Source organism: Cinclus cinclus, chromosome 4 (assembly GCF_963662255.1).
Source record: "Cinclus cinclus chromosome 4, bCinCin1.1, whole genome shotgun sequence".
Lineage (NCBI taxonomy): Eukaryota > Metazoa > Chordata > Aves > Passeriformes > Cinclidae > Cinclus > Cinclus cinclus.
In genome coordinates, this window is record NC_085049.1 from 8,381,593 (window position 1) to 8,405,834 (window position 24,242).

The following is a 24,242-nucleotide window of genomic DNA, read 5'->3' on the forward strand; positions in this document are numbered from 1 at the left end:
CACAACAAGACCAAAATACATGAAATATTAATTCCCCACAGAAATTATTTCCTCAATAGTTGCACAAAAATTTCAGACTTACAACATGTTTTTAGTTTCCTTTTAAAAATAAATGTTAATTTGATATTAAAGAAATATTAAGAATAACAGATTGGGGGCTTTTTGTGTGCAGGTATTAGCTTTTCAAACAGTCAAACTCTCTGAATGCAAAAGCTTATCACACATCTGTTAGAAGGATGGCATTCATTAATGTCAGCTCTCAATCAGTCACAGCACAACTCTCCTTAAAACATGAAATGTGATTTGCACAGAGCCCTGCTCACTGTTACTGAGCACTAGTTAACAAATCAGTCCTTTCATTTCAAGCTACAGTACCTCATCAAGTATTCTCATTACTTAAAGCATGGGAATAATCCATTACATATTTTTACTTAGTGCTACGTATGTGAAAGTGGTCAGGCACTGGCACAGGTGGCCCAGACCAGCTGTGGATGTCCCATCCTTGGAAGTGCCCAGGGCCAGGCTGGATGGGGCTCTGAGCAACCTGGGACAGTGGAGGGTGTCCCTGCCCATGGCAGGGGGTTGGAACTGGGTGATTTTTCAGGTCCCTTCCAACCCAAACCATTGTAGATTCTAGGATTCTATGCACCAATCCTGCAAACCTCCTTTTTTCCTCTGCAGTTCCTCAGCAATGCTAAGGACTTTCACTAGTATTTTTTACATTTTTACAAGGGACTGCCTGACTGAGGTTGTAACTAGAAGTCTGGACACACTGCATTATGAAGTACATTTATTGAAAATTACCTGAAGTTGAAAACAAAGACCATTTTATACTTGGATGCTAAGCATGGCATAGTTAAATGACTAGGAATAGCTCACATCTCCTGCTCTCCTGACTCTTATGAGTCAGCCATGAGTCTCATTACATTTCATGGTGATTTTAATGTCACATTTTCAGATTCATAGTACTTCAAACAAATAAGATCCAAATTCTGGGCCTCACAGTTCAGAAGAAAATAATCCTCAAAGATCAAGCCTAAAGGACATGACACAGCAGAAGAATAAGGAAAGGCCAAGAATATCAACTTTTACAGATACATAATTTGGAGGGATCTGTTGCGCATAATGGAAATAAGGTAAAGAGTCCTCTGAGCCAGCAAGAAGCAAGTTAACGTGAAGAATAAACAAACCAGCACTAGGTGAGGCAGGTGCACACCCAACACAACAACACAGCACCATGGAAATGGTGCTTCCAGACCCCATCTGCCAGCTCTGCACAGCACAACACACCATGCACACAAACCAGCCTGGGTTTGGAAAACAGTGACATTTCCAACACAGTGGTACACCTCCTCATGCATAGCTGACCACGAAATTGCAGTCTCAGGTTGTCTGTGAAGTCAGCAAGGTAACCATGCTTACATTCAGATTACATTCAGTTCTTGCTTTGAACCTTCAGATATGCTAGAACTGGAATTATTTTCTTTGAAGATGGGGCGGGGGGGGGGAAGTTTAGGTTTTTAATAAATTCCACAGCAACAAGAAAGGTTCATGCAAGTTCCATGACCTGAAACCTTGGCTACATTTGTCACTAAAGCAGGTAACAAATTAGAGGTTAGCCCAATCTTTAAAGAGCTTTGACTAATGTCATATTAGGTTTTACATGACAATCACTGTCAGCATAATGTTTCAACTATCATGCAGACAAATGGAACTCCATTTATCTTACCTGATGCGCGTCTGGTGAATCTGTTTACTGCTGGAGCTGAAAGAAAAGACAACATTTTGATTATTTTTGTAGCAGTCTAACTTGCTTTAAATGTAACAGTGTTATACTTCATTCACAGTGGCACCTAAGCATTATTTTTGTATCTTTTTAGAAACCCATTCCTATACACTTCAGCTTTTAAGTAGCTTTGCAAGAGATGGTACATAGTAACTAAAAAGCTCTCCAGAGCATTTTCGGCTCTCTAAGAGTACCTTACTGCTGTTCATGACTGGATGTGAAACATTTAGATCTGCATCTCCATTATTTATTAAGTGCGCAGAAATTGGCGTCTTGCAAACAATAATGCAATCAGGGATTTAAAAAGTATGTAAAAAAAAATTACTTCATTTTTACAAAATATACCTATTGGAAATCTGGCACTAAATATATTCCTATAGAGAAAAAGACTAATTTGTAATCCCATTAAAAGATCAACTTTTGCTTTGACTAACCTTTAAAACTCCTTGGGTAAGTCAATAACAATGCCAACCCCCACCAAAACCCCAGTGCAAATGTTTTATAGTGCCATCCTGGCACATCTCCAACTGCATGCTGCAAACATTTGTAATCAGACTCCTGTCTTGTTTCCAACTGGGAGAGACTGCAAAATACAATTTAAAACACATGGCTTTGCCTCTATTTAATTTCTAGGTTTACAAGCTTTTTCAAGAGTTACTAGAGATAAAATAGATAAATAGTTGTATGTTTTGCCTTCCAAATACAACCTTCAGCCTACTAATTAGTGAAAACCACTGGTCTTGAACTCTACTTTCATGTGATGTATTAACTGCTGGAATAAACAGCAAGAAGAAAATCTGAATGACCTAATTTCAAATGTGGGCAGCAGCCACATTAAAAATGTATGCCCTTACAGTGCTTATTAATATTCAACCTTAAAAACTCCTCTTCATGTTTACACAGAACTGAAAAATGAAAAATATTAACCTTTTTTATTTTATCCCGCTAAATTTTACATGGGGGGTTATGCATCATGTATTGAACACCTAAGCCGAGAGAAAAGAATTGCTGAGAAACAGAAGAGACAGTAACAACAGCCTGAGATGCAAACTGACTTCTTGTTCCTTTGGGGGCAAAAAACCAGAGCAAAGGTACAATTTCTGAACCTCAGTCACAGATGGTTTGTACAAGCACACACAGGAATGACAGGTCCAAATGGCAAAAAAATACACTGGGAAACCTGACTACAGAGGTCTGGCGTGCTAGTCATGAGCAAGGAAATCTCTGGTTAATAAGCTGCTACAAACCCCCAATATAGATAGATAGATAGGTAGATGAGCACAAGGGTAAAATAACCAGCAAAGTTATTTTGAAACATGAATTCTAATTCTCTCCAACAATTTTTCTTTAAATAAAACCACAAAAAATGTAGGCACATTTTTATCAATACAGCGTACTTTATGCAACTGCTCTTTCATAATACAGAGGCTGGTTGATTCCTCAAAACTGTTTATTTTGTAACTACTCTTATGGGCCAAATTCATTTCAGGACATCAGACATGACTGTCACCATCAAATGACTGAGTTGTTTCGTCAAGCAAGTAAATTTGCAGCAGGTCTCAACAGATGTGCTCATATTAAAAAAAAAAAAATGGAATCTGACCTATTTCTAACAAGACAGAATAAAATAATATTTTGCTCCCATTCAGAAGCCTTCCCCAAACTATCTGGGGGAGCACTTTGGCTGTCAGTTCTGTATATAATCTGTAGATACAAAGATTTAACTCCTATAGACAGCTACCTCAGCACATTTAAAAAAAATAAAAGTGAACAAAAAAAAATGTAGCACAAAACTAACATAATTTGAAACAAATTACTGGTACTGTCAAAGAAAAAAGTTCTTTTTCAGCTACGTAATTCTAAATTCACTCTCTTATTTGGCTACAAGAGGCTTAGTTTATTGTGCAACATATTTTACATATTATTTACTGTTAGAAAAAAAAATTGCAAGAATGTCATAACCTTGATCAGCAATTATTTTTGAGCTTATGTGAATAATCAGTGTTCCAGCAGCAACCAGACAAAGCCTTCCTGCCCAGACTGGGATTTCATGGAGGTCATCCAAATGTGTTACTGGGAGATTTAAAAGCAGAACCCACAGTTCTTTGTTATGGAAGTTCTTTGGAGCAAGTTGAACTACTCTCTATTTTTCTGGTTGCAAATCACAATATACTTCTGCTGTCCAGAAAGGTGGAAGCATTAGCATACAAGAAGGTTTCAGATAATAATCAGCCCTACAGGAATTCAGCTGTTTAGGTGTTGTCAGTACAAACTAGATGAGTGGTCAACCAGGTCATTGCAATGTCTGGCAGGATAAGCATAGTAAGGTGGGCAAAAGAAAGTCTAAGATGCATTTTGCTTGAGGCATAAAACAAATGCTAAATTATCTTCCAAACATGTCAGGAGCGGAAAGTCTTGGCCCAGAAACAAACGGAGAAATCAATGGCAGAAATATTCAATGAGGGATATTAAATGCTCCTCCTGGAGCCACACAGCATCAAGAGCAGCAGAGAGATTCCCAGGGAAAAAACACTCCTTCTTATGTCTGTGATGACCACCTTCCCTGGATATCTATTTTTAGTCACCATCCTTACTGAGGTCTGAGTTAGGCTGACTCTTAGGTTTGGACTGAGATGATTGTCCTGATTCACACAGCTCAAGTGGAAGTGGTACCCAGAGAGACAGGGATGCCGAGAGACAGGGATGCCAAGAGACAGTCTTGCCATTCAAGCTGAATTATGAGGGCAGCTTTGAAATCCCATTCACAGGACACGGGAATATTGTATTTGTACTCTATACCTAACACAGTTTATTGTAACCTGTGCAATAAATCCACAGGTTCAAGCCCCAAGCTACACACAAGTAGAAGTGGTGCTGAGGCATTGTGATTCCCACCCCTCTGCTGCCTCCCAACACTGCTCCCCTCTCTCCTCTCAGCCATGTCCCAGGCAGGTTCTCAGGACTCCCAGCAGAGAGCAGCTGGCTCTGTGCTCTGCAGGCTGCCCAAGGACTGCTCCCTGCAGTGTGAAACCCAGACAGCCCTGTGGGAGGGTTACCCCATCCCTAAGAACATGCCAAAAGCAGCACTGCTGATGCACGCCAGTTCACAGCTCCAGCTTTCCAGCAGGAGTAAACATGGGAGAGGAATGGGCATGAGGCAATACCTATGTGGTTATTGAAGTTAACTCGACAGCAAAAATGCACTTAATTTTAAAGGTTATAGTGACATAGGTTATGTGCTGAGGGCTGGTTGCTCAAAATGATTCAATTCAAACAGCTTGCTAGAAAAGAAAACAAAAAAAACCCCAGCAACTTAGCGTGCCACACATCCCCTGTGCAACATAAAGAAGGAACAAAACTCATGGATTGCAAAAACCTCACCATTGCAAAAGTCAGGGATTTTTCCCAAAAAAAAGGCATAAACAGACATACAGATAAATTCAGAACATGTCCAATGACATCTAATACTTTTTTGCAGTATCAGAAAGAGTGCTGCACCACAACAAATAATGCATAGCTGGGCACACGGAGTGTTGTTTAAAAGCATGGTCTCACTCCAATATTGACTGTAACTCTTCATGTTCTACTTTGTTTCAATCAAAATCTATTACAACTTTTCAGAGGGTGGGGAGGGTGTGCATGAGAGAAATGACTGAGGTCTGTATCCTGATGAAGTTTTGATTAAATTACCATTTGAAAGTGCAAAAACTTTTGTGACATACTCCAGTAGTTTGATTCTTAGCACTATGTAAGAGAGAATTCCACAATTTGTCCCTTGCTAGCAACTGAAATATATGTTTGAAATTCCTTGTTCAGAGAACTGTATGGAAATACAGCTTCTAAAATACTTTGGCAATACAGATTAAGCAAATAAATATAAATAATTGGTAAATGATCAAGAGCAGACTCCACTCCCTTCAGCTGCTCTGGGCCAACAGGAGACTGCTCACTCTGCTGCCACACTTACAGCAACTCAAGGTAATGCTCTTCTAGAGAAAAACACACAAAGCCAAAATGAATGCCTGCTCAAAGTGACAAGGGCTGGCAGGGGATTAGTGATTAATCTTCAGTGTCACTAAAAATTAAAACATTTTCCACAAGTCTCACTTCCAACTAGCCACTGCAATTTCTTCATATGGCAAAGGACAAAACCCCCTTAAAAATAACAAATTAATCAAAAAACTCCTCAAAAATTAAACTAAGTTATTACATGTTTAAAACCTTCCAGTTTGGCATTCCACAGCCCTCCTAAACCCCATCCTTATTTACAAAGCAGGAATACTGTTAATGTAGCTTAATGGTTAGACAAAGAGAAATATCCACACTACAGTGTGTCTTCCTTGTGTTTAAAGTGCAAATGCCCCAGGTGAGCTTAGGAAACAAATATGATGCCCAACTCATACTTTTTTTTCTGTCCTATTTAGAGCAGAACTCCGTTAAAACTCTCAGGGACCTCACTGAGGTCAGTGGGTCAAACCTAGTCCAAATTTGAACAATAGTCTGAGAACCTGCTCTCAGCACAGTTTGATTTTATTCCATTTAACTCTAGTGTTTTCAGTAGAGTTATTCCTGATTTACCTATGGTCTTTTCATCATATACCTCAAAATCCCAGGCTGAATTTTCACTGATGAGGATCATGGGCAGGATGTGTTTCACCTTTTCAGTTCCAAGCTTACCTACTTCTCAAAGGTCTCAACTTCGAAAAACAATTTTGAATTATACTTATTGCAATCACATTCCTATATTACTCTAACTATTATTCATTTTTCTCCTTTCACAAACAGATTATTAATTAGAATGACCCAATCAGAACAAGAGCAAAATCAAATCTAAATGAATGCTTTTCTACAATATGTGCTTTAGTCAGATTCATGTTTTTATGTCCCAAATGGAGGAAATGGGGTTAATTCCCCATTACCCAGGACAATGATAGACTGGGACACCACAGATAGTAAAGAGTAATTTGGAGCCCCTCTAATTTCCCTCCATCACAGGAAACTTCAGTTCAGGATTAATCCAGGTAGAATGATTGTTTCAGAGGCTGAGATCAACACAAGAAAATACAATTATGTTAATGCAACTTCACACTGATAAGACATCACAAAATCTCAAGGAAAGCATGACAAACTCACTGACAATTTGAAGAAATTACTCTGACAAAGAAGGGAGTTGCCAGGTCTGTGGAGAATGGTTCTTGCCTTTTCTCTTTGAAAGGCTATGACAGCTGTGAGGAATGAGAAGGGATGAGCACAGCAAACACACAGTTATTATTTGAAAGACAAACAAACAGTCCTGGCAATACAGTAGTTAGAGCTTAGCTTTCAAAATATTTGTATTTCAATTTGTGGAAATTTAATAGCAATGATAACATTTTAGTGATTAAATACACAATGTAGTTTTATTATTTCCCTCACCAAATAAATCAGTCTCAGAATAAGATTTTTTTTAAATTAAAAATAAAATTGAAGAACAGCAGCACATAGGCTTGGCCTTTACTCAAAGAAAAAAAGTAAATCACAATCAAAGATGCTTCCTGAATGTACCAGCCAGCCAAAGCACCTGACAGGTTAGACAGCTACACTGCCACCAAGTTTCCCAATAAATAAATCTTAACATTTCAAGAATATCTGAAGCCCACTCCAAAACTCTGATCAACCTCAGTGAAGAATACACACAGTTCCTAAAAGGGCAGGACCTGCACACAGAGGAATCTGGCTCCATCCAAAGAAAGGTGTATTGCTGGAAGGCATTGCAAGTACACCTTCCTTGAGGAAGAAAGGGCTCCCTAAGGAGTTGAGACTGCTCTGTAGCTGGGGAGATGGAGTTCACACAGACTCATGCATTCAGGTACAGAGCAGAATGCAGGCAGTGAGGCATGAAGGCAACGCAGGCTTTCAGTGAATCCTGTAGACTGACTGAGAAGCCAAAGATGAGGGAGAAACAGCATAGTGGTAGCATTTATGTGCTAGATTAATTTGGCTGTTGCAAGAAAAGTAGATATTGGCAAGAAAAAATTGCTTCATTTTACAGGACACCCTGAAATTTATCTATTTTTAATTAAAAATTACATCTACAGATTTTAAAATCATCTGTACGAAAAAAAATACATACATAATTATTGCTGTCTTTGCAGACATCAATATAGCTATAAAAGGATTAAAATATACAGAAACCAGCATATCTTGCTATCCCCATTTGTTTAATATGCAAAATAAAATTTACATGAGGTTGCGGTCCTAAAACCCAGTTGGCTTTCTGGGCTGCCAGCACACACTGTGGGATCATGTTGAGTTTCTCATCCACCAGCAATCCCAGGTCTTCCTTCTCAGGGTTGCTTTCAATCCATTTCCTGCCCAGCCTGCACTCATGCTTCAGATTGCCTTGAGATTGTGCTTCACAGGTGCAGCAGCCTGCAGCCAGCTGTGCTGGACTTCACGAGGTTCTTTTCTCCCAGAGCCACCTCTCCAGCCTTTCCAGGCTCCTCTGGATCCCTTCCCTGCAGAGTGACAGCACCGTGCCCAGCTCGGTGCTCTTGGCAGACGTGCTGGGGCTGTGCTCCGTGCCTGCCCCTGACAAAGGTGTTCAACAGCTCCGAGCCCAGCACTGAGCCCTGAGGAGCCCCAGCCCTCACTGCTCTCCTCTTGCACATCGAGATGTTGATCGCAGCTCTTGGAGTGCATCCAGCCATTATTATCAATCCATTCATTATCCACTGAGTAGTCAAATCCGTGCCTCTCCAGTTTAGAGACAAGGATGTAATGCAGTACAGTGTCAAATGCTTTGTACAAGCCAAGGTAGATGACATCAGCTGCTCTTTCCATAGCTGTAGAAGGCCACCGAGTTTGTCAGGAATTATTTGCCCTTAGTGAAGCTATGTGGCTGTCACCACTCATCTCCTTACTTTCCTTGTACCTTTGCATAATTTCCAAGGTGATCTGCTCCATGATCTTGCCAGGCACTGAGGTGCAGATGACTAGCCTGTAGTTCCCCATGTCTTCCTTCTATTTTCCATTTTTAGAAAAAGGGGCTTATGTTTTCCCTTTTCAAGCCAGTGGAAACTCCATTGACTGCCCTGACTTCTCAAATATGATGGATAGTGGCCTAGCCACTTCCTTGGACAATTTCCCTGGAGTCCATGGATGCATCTTATCAGCTCCCATTAACTTGTGGACATTCAGGTTTATCAGAATATATTGAACCTGGCCTCCTCCAGTGGGTGGTTCTTCATTCTCCCAGTCCCTTCAGGGACTTGAAATCTTCTGCAGCTTGGGTGCTGTGGCTGGAGTATTTGCCAGCAAATACTGACACAAATAAATTGTTATGTACTTTGCCCTTCACATACAGATAATCAGGTCTTCCATTTCCTTCTGGAGAAGACCCACATATTCCCTGGTCATTCTTTCATTGCAAACATACCTATAGAAGTTTCCTTGTTGCCCTTTTCATCCCTGAGCAGACTGAACTCTTTCAGAGCTTCAGCTTTCCTAACCTGACTCCTGGCTGCTCACACAATCTCTATTCTTTTCAGGCTACCTGTCCTTGCTTCCACCTGCTGTAGGCTTAGTTTTTGTGTTTGGGTTTGTCCAGAAGCTCTTTGTTCATCCATAGAGGCTTCCTAGTGTTTTTACCCGATTTCCTCTTTGTTAGGATGCATCACTCCTCAGCTTGAAGGAGAAAATTCTTGAATATCAACCACCTTTCTCAGGCTTCTTCTCCCTCCAGGACTTTCTTCCATGGCACTCTATCAAGCATTTCCCTGAACAGGCCAAAATCTGCTCTGCTGAAGTCCAGGGTATTGAGCTGGCTGTGCACCCTTATCACCACCCCGAGGATCTCAAACTCCACCACTTCATGGTCACTGCAGCCCAGGCTGCCCTGGAGATTGACATTCCCCACCAGATCCTGCTTGTAGGTGAGAACAAGGTCCAGCAGAGAACCTCTTCTTGCTGGCTCCCCTGTCTCCTGGAGGAGTTAACCAATGCATTCCAGGGATCTCCTGGACTGCTTATGCTCTGTGGTGTTGTCCTTCCAACAGATACTGGGGTGGATGAAGCCCCTCATGAACACCAGCACTTCTGAATGTGAGAACACCCACAGAGTGCCTCCTGTGCTTCCTGGCCTGGCAGCTGTGGCAGAGCCCCCTGCAATGTCACCTCTCCCAGCCCTCCTGTTAATCCTGACCCCCAGGCTCTCAGCTGGTTCCTTTCCCCCCAGACTTTGCTCCATGCACTCCAGCTGGTCACTGTCACTCCAGGGTGACACCTCCCCTCATCTCTCCTGCCTGTCCTTCCTAAAGAGCCTTGTCATCCCATTCCAACACTCCTGTCACAGCAGCCATCCCAGGACACAAGAACACAGCCCTGCAGGTGTGTGCACATCTCTGCCTCCTCCTGTTTATCCCCTGTGCCCTGTGTGCTTGCACAGGGGCAGGGAAGGGTCCCCAGTGAAACCAGCTCTCTGGCTGCAGTTACTCTGCAAGTTGTCTATTGAACCTGTCAGATGTGTGATGCAAATAAGTCTCTCCTACTTATATCAGTTAAAGAGATTTCAGCTCTTGTGAATAATTGATGCTGTATGTAATTACAAACACTGAAAATAAAAAAAAATAAATGTCTGCCTGATATGTTAGATCAATGTCCAACACAGTGAAATGGGCTGTCACAGTTCATTATTGGTAATCAAACACTGATCTTTTCCCACCCAAGCAACTTGATTAAGATTTTAGGCTTTTTTTCTCCGCTTTTTTTTCATTTTACATCTGTTGTTTCAGATTAATGTCCCATGTTAAAGCAACAAAGTGAAGCTATTGAAGAGTTTTTCTATCCTAAATATGCATCCTGTTACTTAGCATGCTTGCCTTTAGCAATTCATCCTTGTTATTGCTTGTGACTTGGTCATTATCTGATTAAAAGTAATCAGTGATCTAGATAAGAGGAAAAAAAAATAAATCATTTAGAGCAATATTTTTAATCTTCTGTAATACCACAGGGTAAAAAGGTTAATTTGTGTTAGAATTTGTCTACATACACGCTGAAGATGTGTACTTGTGTGGAGCACTTGCTGCCCTCAACCCCAGATTACTCAGGATATAGAATGAAAAGTAGTGGTGTGTATGAGAGAAGAAGTCTACCCAGCAGAGACAACACCTTTTGAAAGCAAAACTGAACCTAAAAATACCAATGGAATGTGTTTGAGGGAGGTGAGCCTCCCTAGGCCATGCCCTGGGCTACAAAGACCCTTCCCAGAGGCTCAAGACCCAAGACCTGCAGCCCTGCTTCAGCTGGTCACCACCTACAGATTCTGTTTTGTACAATTTTCTGCCTAGTTCTGCCCTAGCAGAGAGGGTTGGGGTTTTTTTTGTTTGTTAGGTTGAGGTTTTTTAACCTGATCACTACACCCAACATCACTTGCAGTAATGTCCTTGTTTGCTAATTTATTACCATCTCCAAGGGATATTGTGCTATAGCCAGAGCAGAGCTTAAAACTGGTACAAAAACATCTGACACAAAATGTCAGTAATGCATACTGTCTTACCATCTCTAAGTGGATTCTTTTCACTTGAAATTTCACAAGCTATTTTAAGAATATTGTGGTTATTTGCTTTCTAACACTGCTGCATAGGCATTTAGATCCATTTCATGTTCTTTTCTGCTTTCTAATTTTGCTGCCTGGAGCATATATACTAATGTATGCATGTTCCCTATCAGAACACAAGGAAACTGGTCATCCTGCCAAAGCCCTACCAGCAATACCCAAATCAGCTGGGATCCTGTAAAGGATCAAATTGAAATAACTGCTTCAGGTTCACCATTTCACAAAATAAAAAATCTGTACCTGCCCTTGAAACAATATTTTTGTCAAACTGAAAACTAGAGTACTGAACATCTTATGTGAATGACTTGTTCTCCTGATTTCCTTCCCTTAGCCACTGCGTAACAGTACTTTAGGTCCTTTGGGGGGGAAGGGGAGGTGGTTTGTTTGACAGGTTTATTTTTTATGAAATTTTGGCCTATGCCCTTTGTCTCTTGACTGTACAGTACCTGCGAGATATATTTATTACAAAGGAATAAAATTGCAATCACACTGATGGAAGTGGGCTGGAGAAGATGTCAGTATTCTTCTCTGAAGGAGTGCACCTTTGTGTGGAGTTTATAATTATCTAATCTATTTTATATCATTTGACAATTGTGAACATAACTGCTTTCTCCCATACACATTCATACTACCCATGTTTAATCTAAAGCCTCAAAGCTTTTGAGACTCAGCTTTTCCTACTATTTTTCATGTTTTTGTCACTTTGCTATTAGGTTATTACAACAAATCCTACATGAGCAAACACCATTAAAACTTTCCAAAGCAAGGATTTTATACAAAGACTCTGCTTGGTTCCTAGGACTGCCTTGGCAGGAATGTGTGGTACAAAATACCTTGATGAAGAAGTATATGAATATGTATAATTTGCAATCTGCATTGCCTGCTTATTCATTTCCTGGTGAAATCTAAGATTTTGGATTTGATGCGTATTTTAAAATTTGCATATTTTAAGAACATTACGTATTTAAAGGGAGTTTCTCTTGCATTCATGATAATTCATTCTCAGCTATTCAGACCTAAAATAGATTTTGTTAGCTTTCAGATAATGAGGCAGAATACATTTTCCACACTTGGTTTTACAGACAGGCTGAGAGATGTACCTCATCAGATAGCACAGTGACTGTAAAGAAAGAAATTTTTAAAAGCCCAAACCCCAAGTGTTATGGCTTGAATATAATGAGAAGAATGGCTGTTTCAGAAAAAAAAAAAATTAAAAAACCCAACCAAATAAAATAAATATAAGCATCTACCTAGAAAAGCCATGGTCAAAAAGGAGATCTTAACAAATATTCTATTCTCACTCCTACCACATAAAAGAAGCTTGTGGGTGATACTGATGGCAGGATAGTACTTTCTTGAACCCAGCATGCTGACTAACAAAACACCTAATAGTCCACAGGCAGAGCCTACCACCCATTTCCTAGTCAGATGTTCCACTGGTTTAACTACAAATAACATAATTCCCACATTAGACCAACTGTCCAATGTCTTACAGCCAACAAAACCAGTTAGTGAAAAGACAACAAAATGAACAAGTCCCAGTGTCCTCACACCAGCTCAGAACACATCTATTGAAGTCACTTAACTTGGTGGCTGACACCTTCCCCAAGCTCAGATCCCACAGGTCTGACTGCGGCTTCTGAGAACAGATTTGGGACACTTCAGGGTTTTGGTTTTCTGTTTTTAATTAATGCCTGTACCCTTAGGCTACAGACCTGGGCAACACGAGCAACAAAAGCCTGGGCTACAAATACTAGTGAAGACATCTGGGAGTCTGAGTCAAAGGTAGAAGAGAGATGGGAGAAAAGACAAAATCCAAAATATTTCACTGTTCCCTTCTGATATACGCGCAGTGCTAAATTACTGCAAGCAGCTGTTGGGGATTACAGTGAAGCTGTTGGCCAGAGCACCCTTTACAGCTCTCAGGGGTGAGTGAATGAAGCACAGCTGGTGCTGGCACCTGCACTCACTTCAACACAGCCCTTGGACACCATGGCAGTGTCTGCTCTTGTCTGCTCTTCCACGAGTGTGGGACAACATGAATCCAAGGGGAGGGTGAGGTACAGATTCAACTTGAATAATACAAGCATCTACCTCCCTTTGCAACAGTCAGAACCACTATCCACATCCACTAGATCACTGATGATGTCCTAATTATAGAGACCACAGGTGTGATTCAGATTGACCTTAATGAATGTCTGCGTGAGCCATGGAAGGGCACAGAGAAATCCACTAAAGAATTCCTGGTGACAGTGATACCGACGTGATTCCAAAAAACTTCACAGGCTTAATCTTGAGTTAGCTGCATGCTGGCCTGTTGATATTGCATCAGCAGCAATGCAGTCAGGTGCTGCTGAAGACATGTGAGATCTCCCAGAGCAACTGAAGGAGCAAAATACAACAAAAAATAACGACCAAAATAACGACAAAAATCCATCAACAATGAGCTACTGTGACTTACAATAAAACAAAATATTGTTCTCTCTATTGATAAAGAATGGCACAAAGGAACACCATGTTGACATATCATGCTGTCAACAATGAAGTGAGGATCTTACAAATGGCACCTCCAATGATCCATCTCCATGATCACACCATCCTGATCCTGAAACTTCCCCTGGAATGGCGAGCTCTCAATTTCCAAACATGGTACCCTGTTGTCACTCTTTCTCTTCTCACAAATGTAGGCATGCAGAATGTGTTGCAATTTACAGCACAGCATGTTGCACTGCCCAGTTTCTGTCTCTTAGTCATGACACAACTTTTGTTGTATCACCATACATACATTTTATATGACCACAATCAAACACAGGTCCAAGCTGCTGCATGTGACTGTCCCAGTGCCAAGAGGCAAACAGCAGCTAATAAAGTACATATATGGTATAATGCCTTCATTTGGCATCTTTTTCCAGGTCTACACTCAATTTTTCTCTTCCACTGTACCAACTCAGAACATCCCCAGAACATACCAGGACTATACCTTGATTTGGTGAGGAGATTTTTGTGCCCCAAAGGTGTAATTTGTGCATAATAATGCCAAATATTGCCACTTGAGCCCCTTTATGTATCTAGTCTTCATTCTCAAACTGCTTCCTACCTGTGCCTCCATTATGGAATCTTTGAGGACAAATAACTCATTTTTTCAAGAGAACAGAGAGGTCAAAGAGATCCCACAGCTGAACAGATCTTATGGATAGATTAATAGGACATGTCTTTTCTGTCCTAAGTTTCAATTTCTGAACAAATCAACTTATGCCAGTGAGCTGAGGAGTGGCAAAAGAAGCTGCAGACACCAATTTCTTTCAGCACCTTCTGCTGTGTTAATGTGAAACAGAGATTACTGGCAGCAACTGAACAACATTCCCTGACAAAAGGGGTAGTCAAAGTACAGATGCAAAGATCCATTTGCTATAATTTCTTGTCTTGATACTGCAGTAGCATTAAAAGCACTCCACAAAGTAAAACTAAATCCTGTTATATCTTTCAGCTCCACTACTTGTGGATCACATTCAGAAATGACTAGTAATGGCAAGTAGTGGATTTTTCAGTACTTCTCCATTTTGCTCCATAGTTTGGGCAGCACTTGAAAAGTTACATCTGTTGTAAGTAAACTTTGGCATTACAGTCACTTTCACACCCATTCTGTTCTTTCCCTGGCTAGGGATGCTTGAGAACATTGTCCTGACTTCCTTCAGTAACTATCTGTGAGATTCCTACCAGGGTCCAAGTTTCCATGACTCTTGATAGGAAAACTCTCCAACAGGCTCATTAGTCATCAGGCAACAAAATAATTCTTGGCATAAAATAATGGTCTTCTAACAGAGGCCTTTGGAAAAAAAACAAAAAACAAAAACAAACCAAAAAACAAACCAAAACCAAACAAAACCTACTATGCTTGCACTTTGGATTCCATAGCAAAATCATATGTGCTAATGACACCATTACCTGAAATGCAGCCAACACCAACCATAGCAAATGTCATGGGTCATGACCCAAAGACTCTTTCCCTGTAGACCCATCCAAGAAGTCCAACACACATTCTCACATGGTCTGTTTACACTAACCCACCTGAGAACATGATCCAAGATTTGGGTACTGAACATGCATATACAGAGCCAGAATAAAGGCAGGTTAGCAGATGCAGATCATCTGGAATCTTGCTCAGACTCTCTGCTTTGGGAAATGGCAGAAATGTTTCAATCTGTGTATGACAAAGTACTACTTGTCCTGACAGTCTTCCCCCAGCCTACACTGCCTTTCAAGAAATTCTATTTCTTTTAGAGCAGGTAAACAGAAAATGTCCAGACTGCATTTAAAAAGGAAAACAAAAAACCAAGGGATGAGCCTGCCTGGCTGGGTACATGGCAGACTAGCAACCCACACCTCTGAAAAAAAAAATGTCCTACTTTCCAGGCTATGCCATATTCCAAGGGCAAGCACTAAAAATTCTTCTCTTGAAGCCAAGACAAGGTGCAAACAAGCATGCTAAAAAGCAGACTGGCCTAGTGATCTGGATATTCAAGTGTCCACAAAGATAGGCTAGTTTCTACTATAACTTACTGGATGCATGCTTTACATTAAACCCTTACCAGAAAAAATCCCAATCCGTTTTTGTAAATTAAATTGGAATTTTCTAACATTTCCACCTTGCGTTCTCAAAAAAAAAAAAAAAAAAAAAAAAAAAAAAGAAAGAAAGAAAATAACCCCAAAACTGACACAGACCGCTTTAGGAAGTTTCTGAATTTAAAGGACACTCAATTCATAAATCAGGATACGTATTGCTCTTCACTTACATTCCCAGCACTCACATTAGGTTACTAGAAGAAAAGATGAGGAGATTAAAATTATTTTCAACAAGAAAAAAAATAGATGAACACTTTATGTCCTAAAAGTGTTTTTTTCAAAGAGCCCATAAAGTTACAAAAATGGACCACTATTTTTTTTTAAGGAAAGACAGTGGCTTAAGACCAGAAGTTTATTCACCCTTTATAGGCTGAGTCAATGCATGACCTTTATGTTAAATGTGACCTGAAGAGCACATGGCTGAACATAGGATTCTGTAATAGTTATATGGCAGCAGCCCACACTAACAGCCACATGCACCTTTTGCAGAAACAATTTAGTAAATGACAGTGTGAGTTTGGAATATCAAGTAATGCAATCTCAAGTTTATTACATTTTTAAGGGCTATCTTTGTAGCCTAAACAAACCACATAGGTATCTTCTATTTACAAGGGCTTTGCTGATTGCTCAGATATTCCTGAGTAATTTTTTATCTTTGGCCAATAAAAAAAAAAAAGAGCATCAGATTAAAATTTCTTAAATTCTAGCATCAGTTAGGCCCTGGACTCTAAGACACAGAAGTTGTTTTCAAGTGTTGTAGGCAAACAATGACACGTGAGCCCTTCACAGTCCTTCACATACATACTGCTACAAGATCCTAGAAAGTATGGAATAGCAAATCTTCCATTTCGCTGAGTTAAAGGCACTAATGCAAACTACTCAAAGGCACACAGCAAGTCTGTGACACACATGAAGACTTAACCTAATTTTTCTTAACTCACAGAGCCCTCTTTTTATTTTGTGGATCATTCTTCTTCCTTAAAGGATAGTTATCAAGGGATGAGATTAGAATAGACCAAAACTTAACCTTCAGTTCAAATTCCTTTGTCTTGTGGATTTTATCTAGACACACAGAGTATTAAAATAAATTTTTTCCCACAATTTTTAAGTATCTCTTATGACTGGTAGGATATGGGAAGTTATCCTCAGTTACCACACTACAATGTATATAATCATTTTAAAATGTTTTTATCACTAATTTGATGGACTACAAGAGCTTCATCAGGTCACTCCACTAAAAACAGATATATATGTGTTTACTAAAGCATATAGTTTCATAGACACAGTAGGTATTCCTGTATCATGACCCTCAAATTTCTGTATGTATTATAGATTACCACTATCCAGTTTTACAGACATGCCAGTAATTCTGATAAACATGCCTCTTTCATTTGTTCCACGCCTCCAGTTCAAAGCTCTCCTTTTTTCTTTTAAAACAATGCATTACTAAGAAATCAAACCACTTCCATAAATTATGTTGTATCTGACCAATAGAAAACACAGTCAAATAAAAGTAATACGTATCCTCTTGGATAACAAAACTACTGATCACCAAAAGTACTTTTTTAAACACAGAATTATGATTACAATTTATTTTGATAAAAACAGGAGAAGAGTGACAGTTTTGTATCCAGTGCCAAGTTTCACCTCACTTTTTCCAGTGAGAACTGGAATTTGTGTTACTTTCCAACTACAGACTACAAAATTTCAATCTTCTTTCCTCTTCCTCAAGCACAATCAGTTATACACATCTGATCCTCACTCTAGGAACATGGAACCCCATATCAAACAATAACTACACAGGGAGAAGTCATCCTTAGAAAACACTGCAACTGTTCAATCTCTAAAACACAATTTGTGCAAGAAAGGCATTGGCGGGGGGGAACATTATACCTGAAATGTACTGAATTAAAGGCATCTGCTAAAGGGAAAGCTAAATTCATCCCTTCATTAAAAAAAAAAAAAGTAGTTCTATTGCTCTATAAACTGTTTTGTCCTGGAATGTTTAACTTGTGCTCTGCAAGGTCAGTTCCTAGCCAGAAGTAAATATAGTGTTTCCAGAATAAAAGTGTACATCTATTCCAGAATATATTCTGGAATAAAAGAGCATCCTATTGACTCGGTCTTTACATTTTTAAAGCAGCACATGTCTTTATATTCTGACCTTTGTACATTTTCCAAATGAAAACAAAACAAAAACATCTAAGTAATACACATAAGTATTTTCAGCAATAACCAGGCTCCTGCTACTTTCTGAGCATCAGTCAGTCAGGTAACTGCTCCAAGTGTCACAGCAATTACATTTCTCTTCTTGATGTTTAGAAAGAAAGGGTGTGTTTCCACAGACCCTTATCTGTCCAATTTTAGATTGGTTTCAGCAGAAGCCATTCAAACACTGGAAACAAGCAAAGGCAATTTCATTTTGTAAGTAATACACAAATTCCTTAACAAAAGAAAAAACTGAACTTGCTCTACAGTTTTCAATTGAATTTAACGATGAGAAAAGCCTCAAAGCAAAGAAGTTTCTAGCAATATGTGGAAAAATAGAAGCTGATATCAAACTAGTACCTACCATGAAGGACAGGTCACATAAATTCAGTCTTGGCCTGCCAGCTGATCAGTACTAGATATTCTCAATATCAGTACTAGAAGGCTGTGATCTAGCCAGGTGCTTCCTCCACCTGAGCACTGTGGGGCACCTTTAGGAATCCACTGCTTCCTGAATCAGACCCAGCATTGCAAGGGTGCAAGACACACTCTGTGCCATAAACCCACTGCCTCTTCCAGGCCATCAAGCTGGATTGTTTTCAGCCCAGCTGAACTGAACCCATACCAACCAACCAATGCTGGAATAATTTCACACTATGATTTAAAGAAACAAAGGAGGCATGTGCCAGTTTTACTAGTTTTTCACAAGCAACTGTGTAATAGCTTCAGCAAATCAAGCATCAAAACTTTAATAAAACTAAAAAAAAGACACTCACTGAAAAGGAAATTGCAATAGATGTCAAAGGTGAGACATCAGATGGCAACGTATTGACCACAACCACAAATAATAACTGCTTTCTTAGAAGCTGAACACATCTTAGCAAGCACAGAAAACTCCAGGCTCATAATAAGAACAAGAATAGTTTTGCTTTATGGCTAAATTTCCCCATGGCAGTGGAATGATGCCGTGCTTGTGCCCATATCAGTAGGGTGGGACCACAACCCAGCCCCCAAAAAAAGGGACCTTGGTCCTGTCACCTCCAAGCTAGAAGAGGCAATAATAGTCTGCTTTATTAGGGAGTCAAAGAGGACAAACACCTACATATTTGCATGGAAAGCATAGCTTTCTCTTACAGGCTTGAGCTATTCTTTGATTAGATTTGCTAAGCTCCCAAGTCTTCCCAGTCCCCCCATACCTCCCAAACCCTGTGTCTGTACTTATTGAAATAATTTGAAGGATGGATTTGAAGATAGCATGACATTGTTCCTCTTCTTTTTGTATTTTTTTTTTTAAGCCATAAACTGAAGTAATTACAGATGAGCCAAGTTCATATGACAATCTATTCCAGACAGACAGCAAACTAGGGTGCCCTTAAATCAGTGACTCCATTTTATTCCCGATATAAGAAGGCAAAACCAGAAGAACAAATTACTTCTTTTTGCAAGATGGGTAATGGAAATTAATCTACATCTACTCCCACTTCAACTGCCAGCAGCAGCTACATTTCAATAGAAGGGGAAAACTGACAGATTAGCAAGGGAGACATGCAGAAAAATACTGCAGATGCATTTTTAACAGGAATTGAAGTTAGTAGTATCTAAGAATAAATAACCATCTATCTTCTTTCAAACCAGTTTTTTATATGTGCATTAGGCATTAGACAATATTTCCTGTAGGCTGAAGCAACAGGAAGGAAAGTAGGCTGTTAATTTTGCATTTAAATTACCTCACAGATACTTAAATATTGTAGTGATGAAGGCTAGATCAAAGTTACTCACTTTTAGATTACCTATTAAAACCAGCAGAAAGAGGTAAATTGTCAGCTAAAAGATGGGTTTTAGAGACAGATGCCTGAATGTTATTCAGAGTTATTGAACAAAATGGCTGGAAGAAAAAGCACTATGCATTCAGAATTGAAAAATAAAAACCCCAAAAATAGAACTAAAGATAAAATGATGACTGGGTCTAGTACTAAAGAGACTCATAAAGAAACAGATCGATAAAGCTACCGGATCCTAACTTCTCAATTTCAGTAGAAATTAGGCACAACTGGGGACAAAAATTAAACCTCTCCCTCTAATGTTTATTATCATCAATTATTAAGAATATACAATTTTCAAAACTCGTTTGTGATGAAAAAAAGGGTTTATTACAATGGTAGAAAACATTTGTTTGAACTCTTAATAAAATTTTGATAGATGTCTATAGCACATATTGTAATTGTTTCTGACATCAAGTGATGAGTGTTGCAAACATTGTTTTGGAAGAGAACAAGAAATCTCATGACAATTCAAGCCCTCTATTAGACAAACTTTTTGTCATATTAACCATTGTTAAAACAGGAGGAATACTTAAACATATTTACTTACTTTTAGACATTCATTTCCAAGATATTAAATAGCAAAAATTCTTGATCAACACTTATTTCAAGGACTTGTGGTATTAGTCTGCATTTTTTAGCAAAGGCAATTACTGGCCCAAAGATGGAATTCTTCAGCATCAATGAAAAGCATGACAGCTTCAGAGAGAGGATCTAAAGGGAAACTATTTCAGTGGTAAAAATAATGGGAAACAAATTAGAAGAAGCAGGTCAGTGCAGTGACAATACATATTCATAAGCAAGGTCATCCAAAAAAAGCCATAGCAAAGCTGTCATGGACAGCCTGAGTTCAAGATAACCCATACCCTGCAACACTTACAAATGCTTTATAACTCATGGCATTGGATTTTGTTTTTCACATTAGCACTACAAACTATCATTATAAACTATCATTAAAATCAGAATGGGAAAAAACACCAAGAATTTCAGCCTGTGTGCTTGGGCAGGCAAGTCTGAATGCTTACACTTGGTTCCAGCTTGTATTCATCCCAACACCAAGAATTCAGTACATCTTTTATTTATAGTCTATACTGAGGCTTTGCAAGGAATGTTTTCTTTCCAATGTTGAGCAAGGTATGCTTGCTTCCTATCTGGTATGCTTTACTAAGGAAATGTCTGCTAAAAAGGTTTAATATGAAAACACTACTACTATTTATAAAAACATGTTTGACATTTGCATCACAGGGATTCAGAAGGGATTGATGCTGTTATAAAAATCTTTATACAAGCAGGATGGTATCTGGAATGACTGAGCAGGAAAGATCAGGTTACTTCTCCTTTTAAAATCTATTTTATACAGCAATTTTCTAGACCTTCCTGAATGGAGATTCAGGAAGTCTTCATAATATTTACTAATTGTCCCTTTTAGCCCAGCTTTACAGAAACCACTTCAGTCATATAACTGAAACTGTATGTGTAAGATAGTTGTTCTCATTATCAGTCTTTACCTGCTTCAAGCTCTCAGCTTTAAGTTCTTCCCCTGATGATTTTTTTCTTAAATCCCCTGATGATTTTTTTCTTAATCTCATTAAGCAATTTAAGAGTCAAACACGAGTGAAAAACACTTTCTGTTGTTACACATGCTTTTTACAACTCTACCTTCCACTATCCAGAGTGTTATAGCACAATAAGGCAAGGCGGATTAAATTAAAATTTGGATTTTTAAAAAAATGTTCTTTTCTTTAAAACATCCTTATGTTATCTGTGCTCCACAAATTACTTTTCTGAGCAGCAATGCTAAAGGGATGCTGTTTATGGAAAGTCTGGCAAACTGCCATAAGGCTGTTGTACACTTCATTCTGAGGATACCTTGTACCTACAATCTGCATTTTACTCCTATGCACTTCAGGCACCCTTGCCTGTCTGCATCCCCCTTTATTTCAGACCTCCCACGTTTTTGTATGATATGGTATCATTGGAAATGCTGAATGAGGCACTGGACATCTGATTACCATCATCTTTTTGATGAAACCCCAAGACTGTGTGTCTTCTGGGTTAATTGCTGCATTAACTTAAATCTGGATTCCTGTATTACATTGCCTAGAAACTGCAAATAGAAATTCTGTGTGAGTACTTCTGCTATTTTTATCACAAAGTGCACAAAAAAATGAAACAGAGCTCCTCAAATTTTTAATGAAAAGCCAAATTGACAAACATGATGTTTTTCTATAAGGAAAAGTGCAACAACACCAGTCAGAAAAGTAAAAAATTAAGAGAAAACAAAGCACACTCAAAGCCAAATTTCACCTTCTTTAACAATGTTTTATTTAGTACTATGAGTGAAAACTGATCTACAGACCAAAAAAATGTATTCAATAAAGAAAAAGATTAAATAAACCCCCAAGTTTATAATTACTTGTCATGATCAAAACATCCTGTTCAGTTCCATGCAGCAAATGGGTTGTCATACCTACCCAGCATGTGGAAGGGTTAGCCTAAAAGGGCTCCCTGAAAGGATAAGGGGTTTCAGTATAAAATCCCTATATAAAGCTATTTAGATTTACCAGTATCATCATCCAATGTCCCAAAGAAAAGGAAAACAAAAGTTAATATTTCCTTTAGAATTCTTATAAGAATACTTTCAAAACAATACCATAATTGATGGATGTTTATAGTAATATCTAATTATAGACAAGTTTATTTCTTTTGACAGGTTTATCCAGCATGTAGTAATTCATGTATACAGGGAGTTCATCTTTTATGCACCCACATCCACAAAACAACCAACAATATCAAAGAGACTATGTGATAAATGTATCATCCCTAGTAAAATCATATCTTCTAATTTATGTATGCCAAGACCTATTCCAGCAGCAGAGATCACTGAGCCATTTTAATTGGCTTTTTTTCCTCAAACTCTTCTCCCTCCTTCATTCACTTTTTAAAAATTGCTCACCTTTTTAAAGCACAGATTTTCTGTATAATTACACTCGCTTGAAGCTCATAATAGGAGTTCAAACCTGGGGTGGGAACAGCTACAGCATGACTTTAAGGCATTTCCATTAAAATAATAATTGGTGTAATAACCACTGTGACTTGCATTAAGCATTAAAAGTAGGGATATTGCACCATGTCTGTTATGTACTGTCCAACATTTCATTTCTCCATCAGCACCATCTTGGTTCTCTTAGCCATGAAGATGGCAGCTGTACCCATGTGCCTGTTAGCTTTCTTCATGATGACCACTACTATTATTTTTTCAAACAAAAACCAATCTGGATCCTCCATTTAAAAAAAAAAAAATTGAGTTGAAACTTTCATGAAAATGCAAGGCTACAGACATAGTAATATGGGAGATGACCACGTCAAAACATTTAATAGATCTCTCAGCATCAGATGGCCAAATTCATATTCATACAATGCACTGACTACTGATTTTGTTTAAGTTCACATTTATGCTCTTCTGAATTATATTTATAAGCCAAACAGAATTACAATAGAAAATTCAGGATATAAATTTGGGACAGAGGGCTATAGCTGGAGAGAAAAATAAGGGCAGAGAATTTATTGTGGTCTCTCATGCGTGCTGTCTATTCTTTTATCTTTCTCCCCTTACTTCAGTTCTGTATCTCCTCTTCCCTCTTGTTTTTACCTTTGTATTTTCCTTACCACACAGAGACTCCTTTTCTTCTTCCATGTCCTGCCTTCCACCTCGCCTTCTTGTTTCTTTCATCAGTGTCCCAGCAAATGAAATTTCCTTATCTAGAGGTCATCTTTGATATTTGAAAACCAGAAGTGCAGCAGCAGCCTGTACCTTGATTAATCTGTACCTTGTGACCTAAATGTGTGATTTCCACACCATATGTTCCAGATTTACAGGAGCAGCTAAGGCCAACAAGTCTGCAGAGATTTGACTGTTTAGGTACATTTCACACAGACTGAGGGAACTGGACAGAACTAGAAAACATAATGCAATACTTTTGCATAACAGACTTGGAATAAACCATGGGATATGCGTGTATTAAACCAAGCTTAACTTCCTGACAGATGCACGAAGCACATCTGGGCAGGTAGCAAGCACTAGGTCATTATGCTGTAGGAGTACATTCTAAAAACACACACTCTCAATGTCCAGAGATGAATCTTTATTCTCTTCACCAAGCAGGAAAATAAATAGGGTATTTTTTTTTCATTCACTTAAACGCATAAA

At 38.9% G+C, this 24,242-nt stretch overlaps 1 protein-coding gene across 1 annotated transcript in view; it reads right to left on the reverse strand.

The window, feature by feature from the left end:
- The window catches only part of PRKAR2B (protein kinase cAMP-dependent type II regulatory subunit beta), a 72,823-nt gene that overhangs the window by 42,887 nt on the left and 5,694 nt on the right, over positions 1–24,242 (reverse strand). Inside the window, exon 2 of the mRNA XM_062490801.1 lies at positions 1,730–1,765. Within this exon, the coding sequence (XP_062346785.1) occupies positions 1,730–1,765 (36 nt within the window). The remainder of the gene's footprint in view (positions 1–1,729; positions 1,766–24,242) is intronic.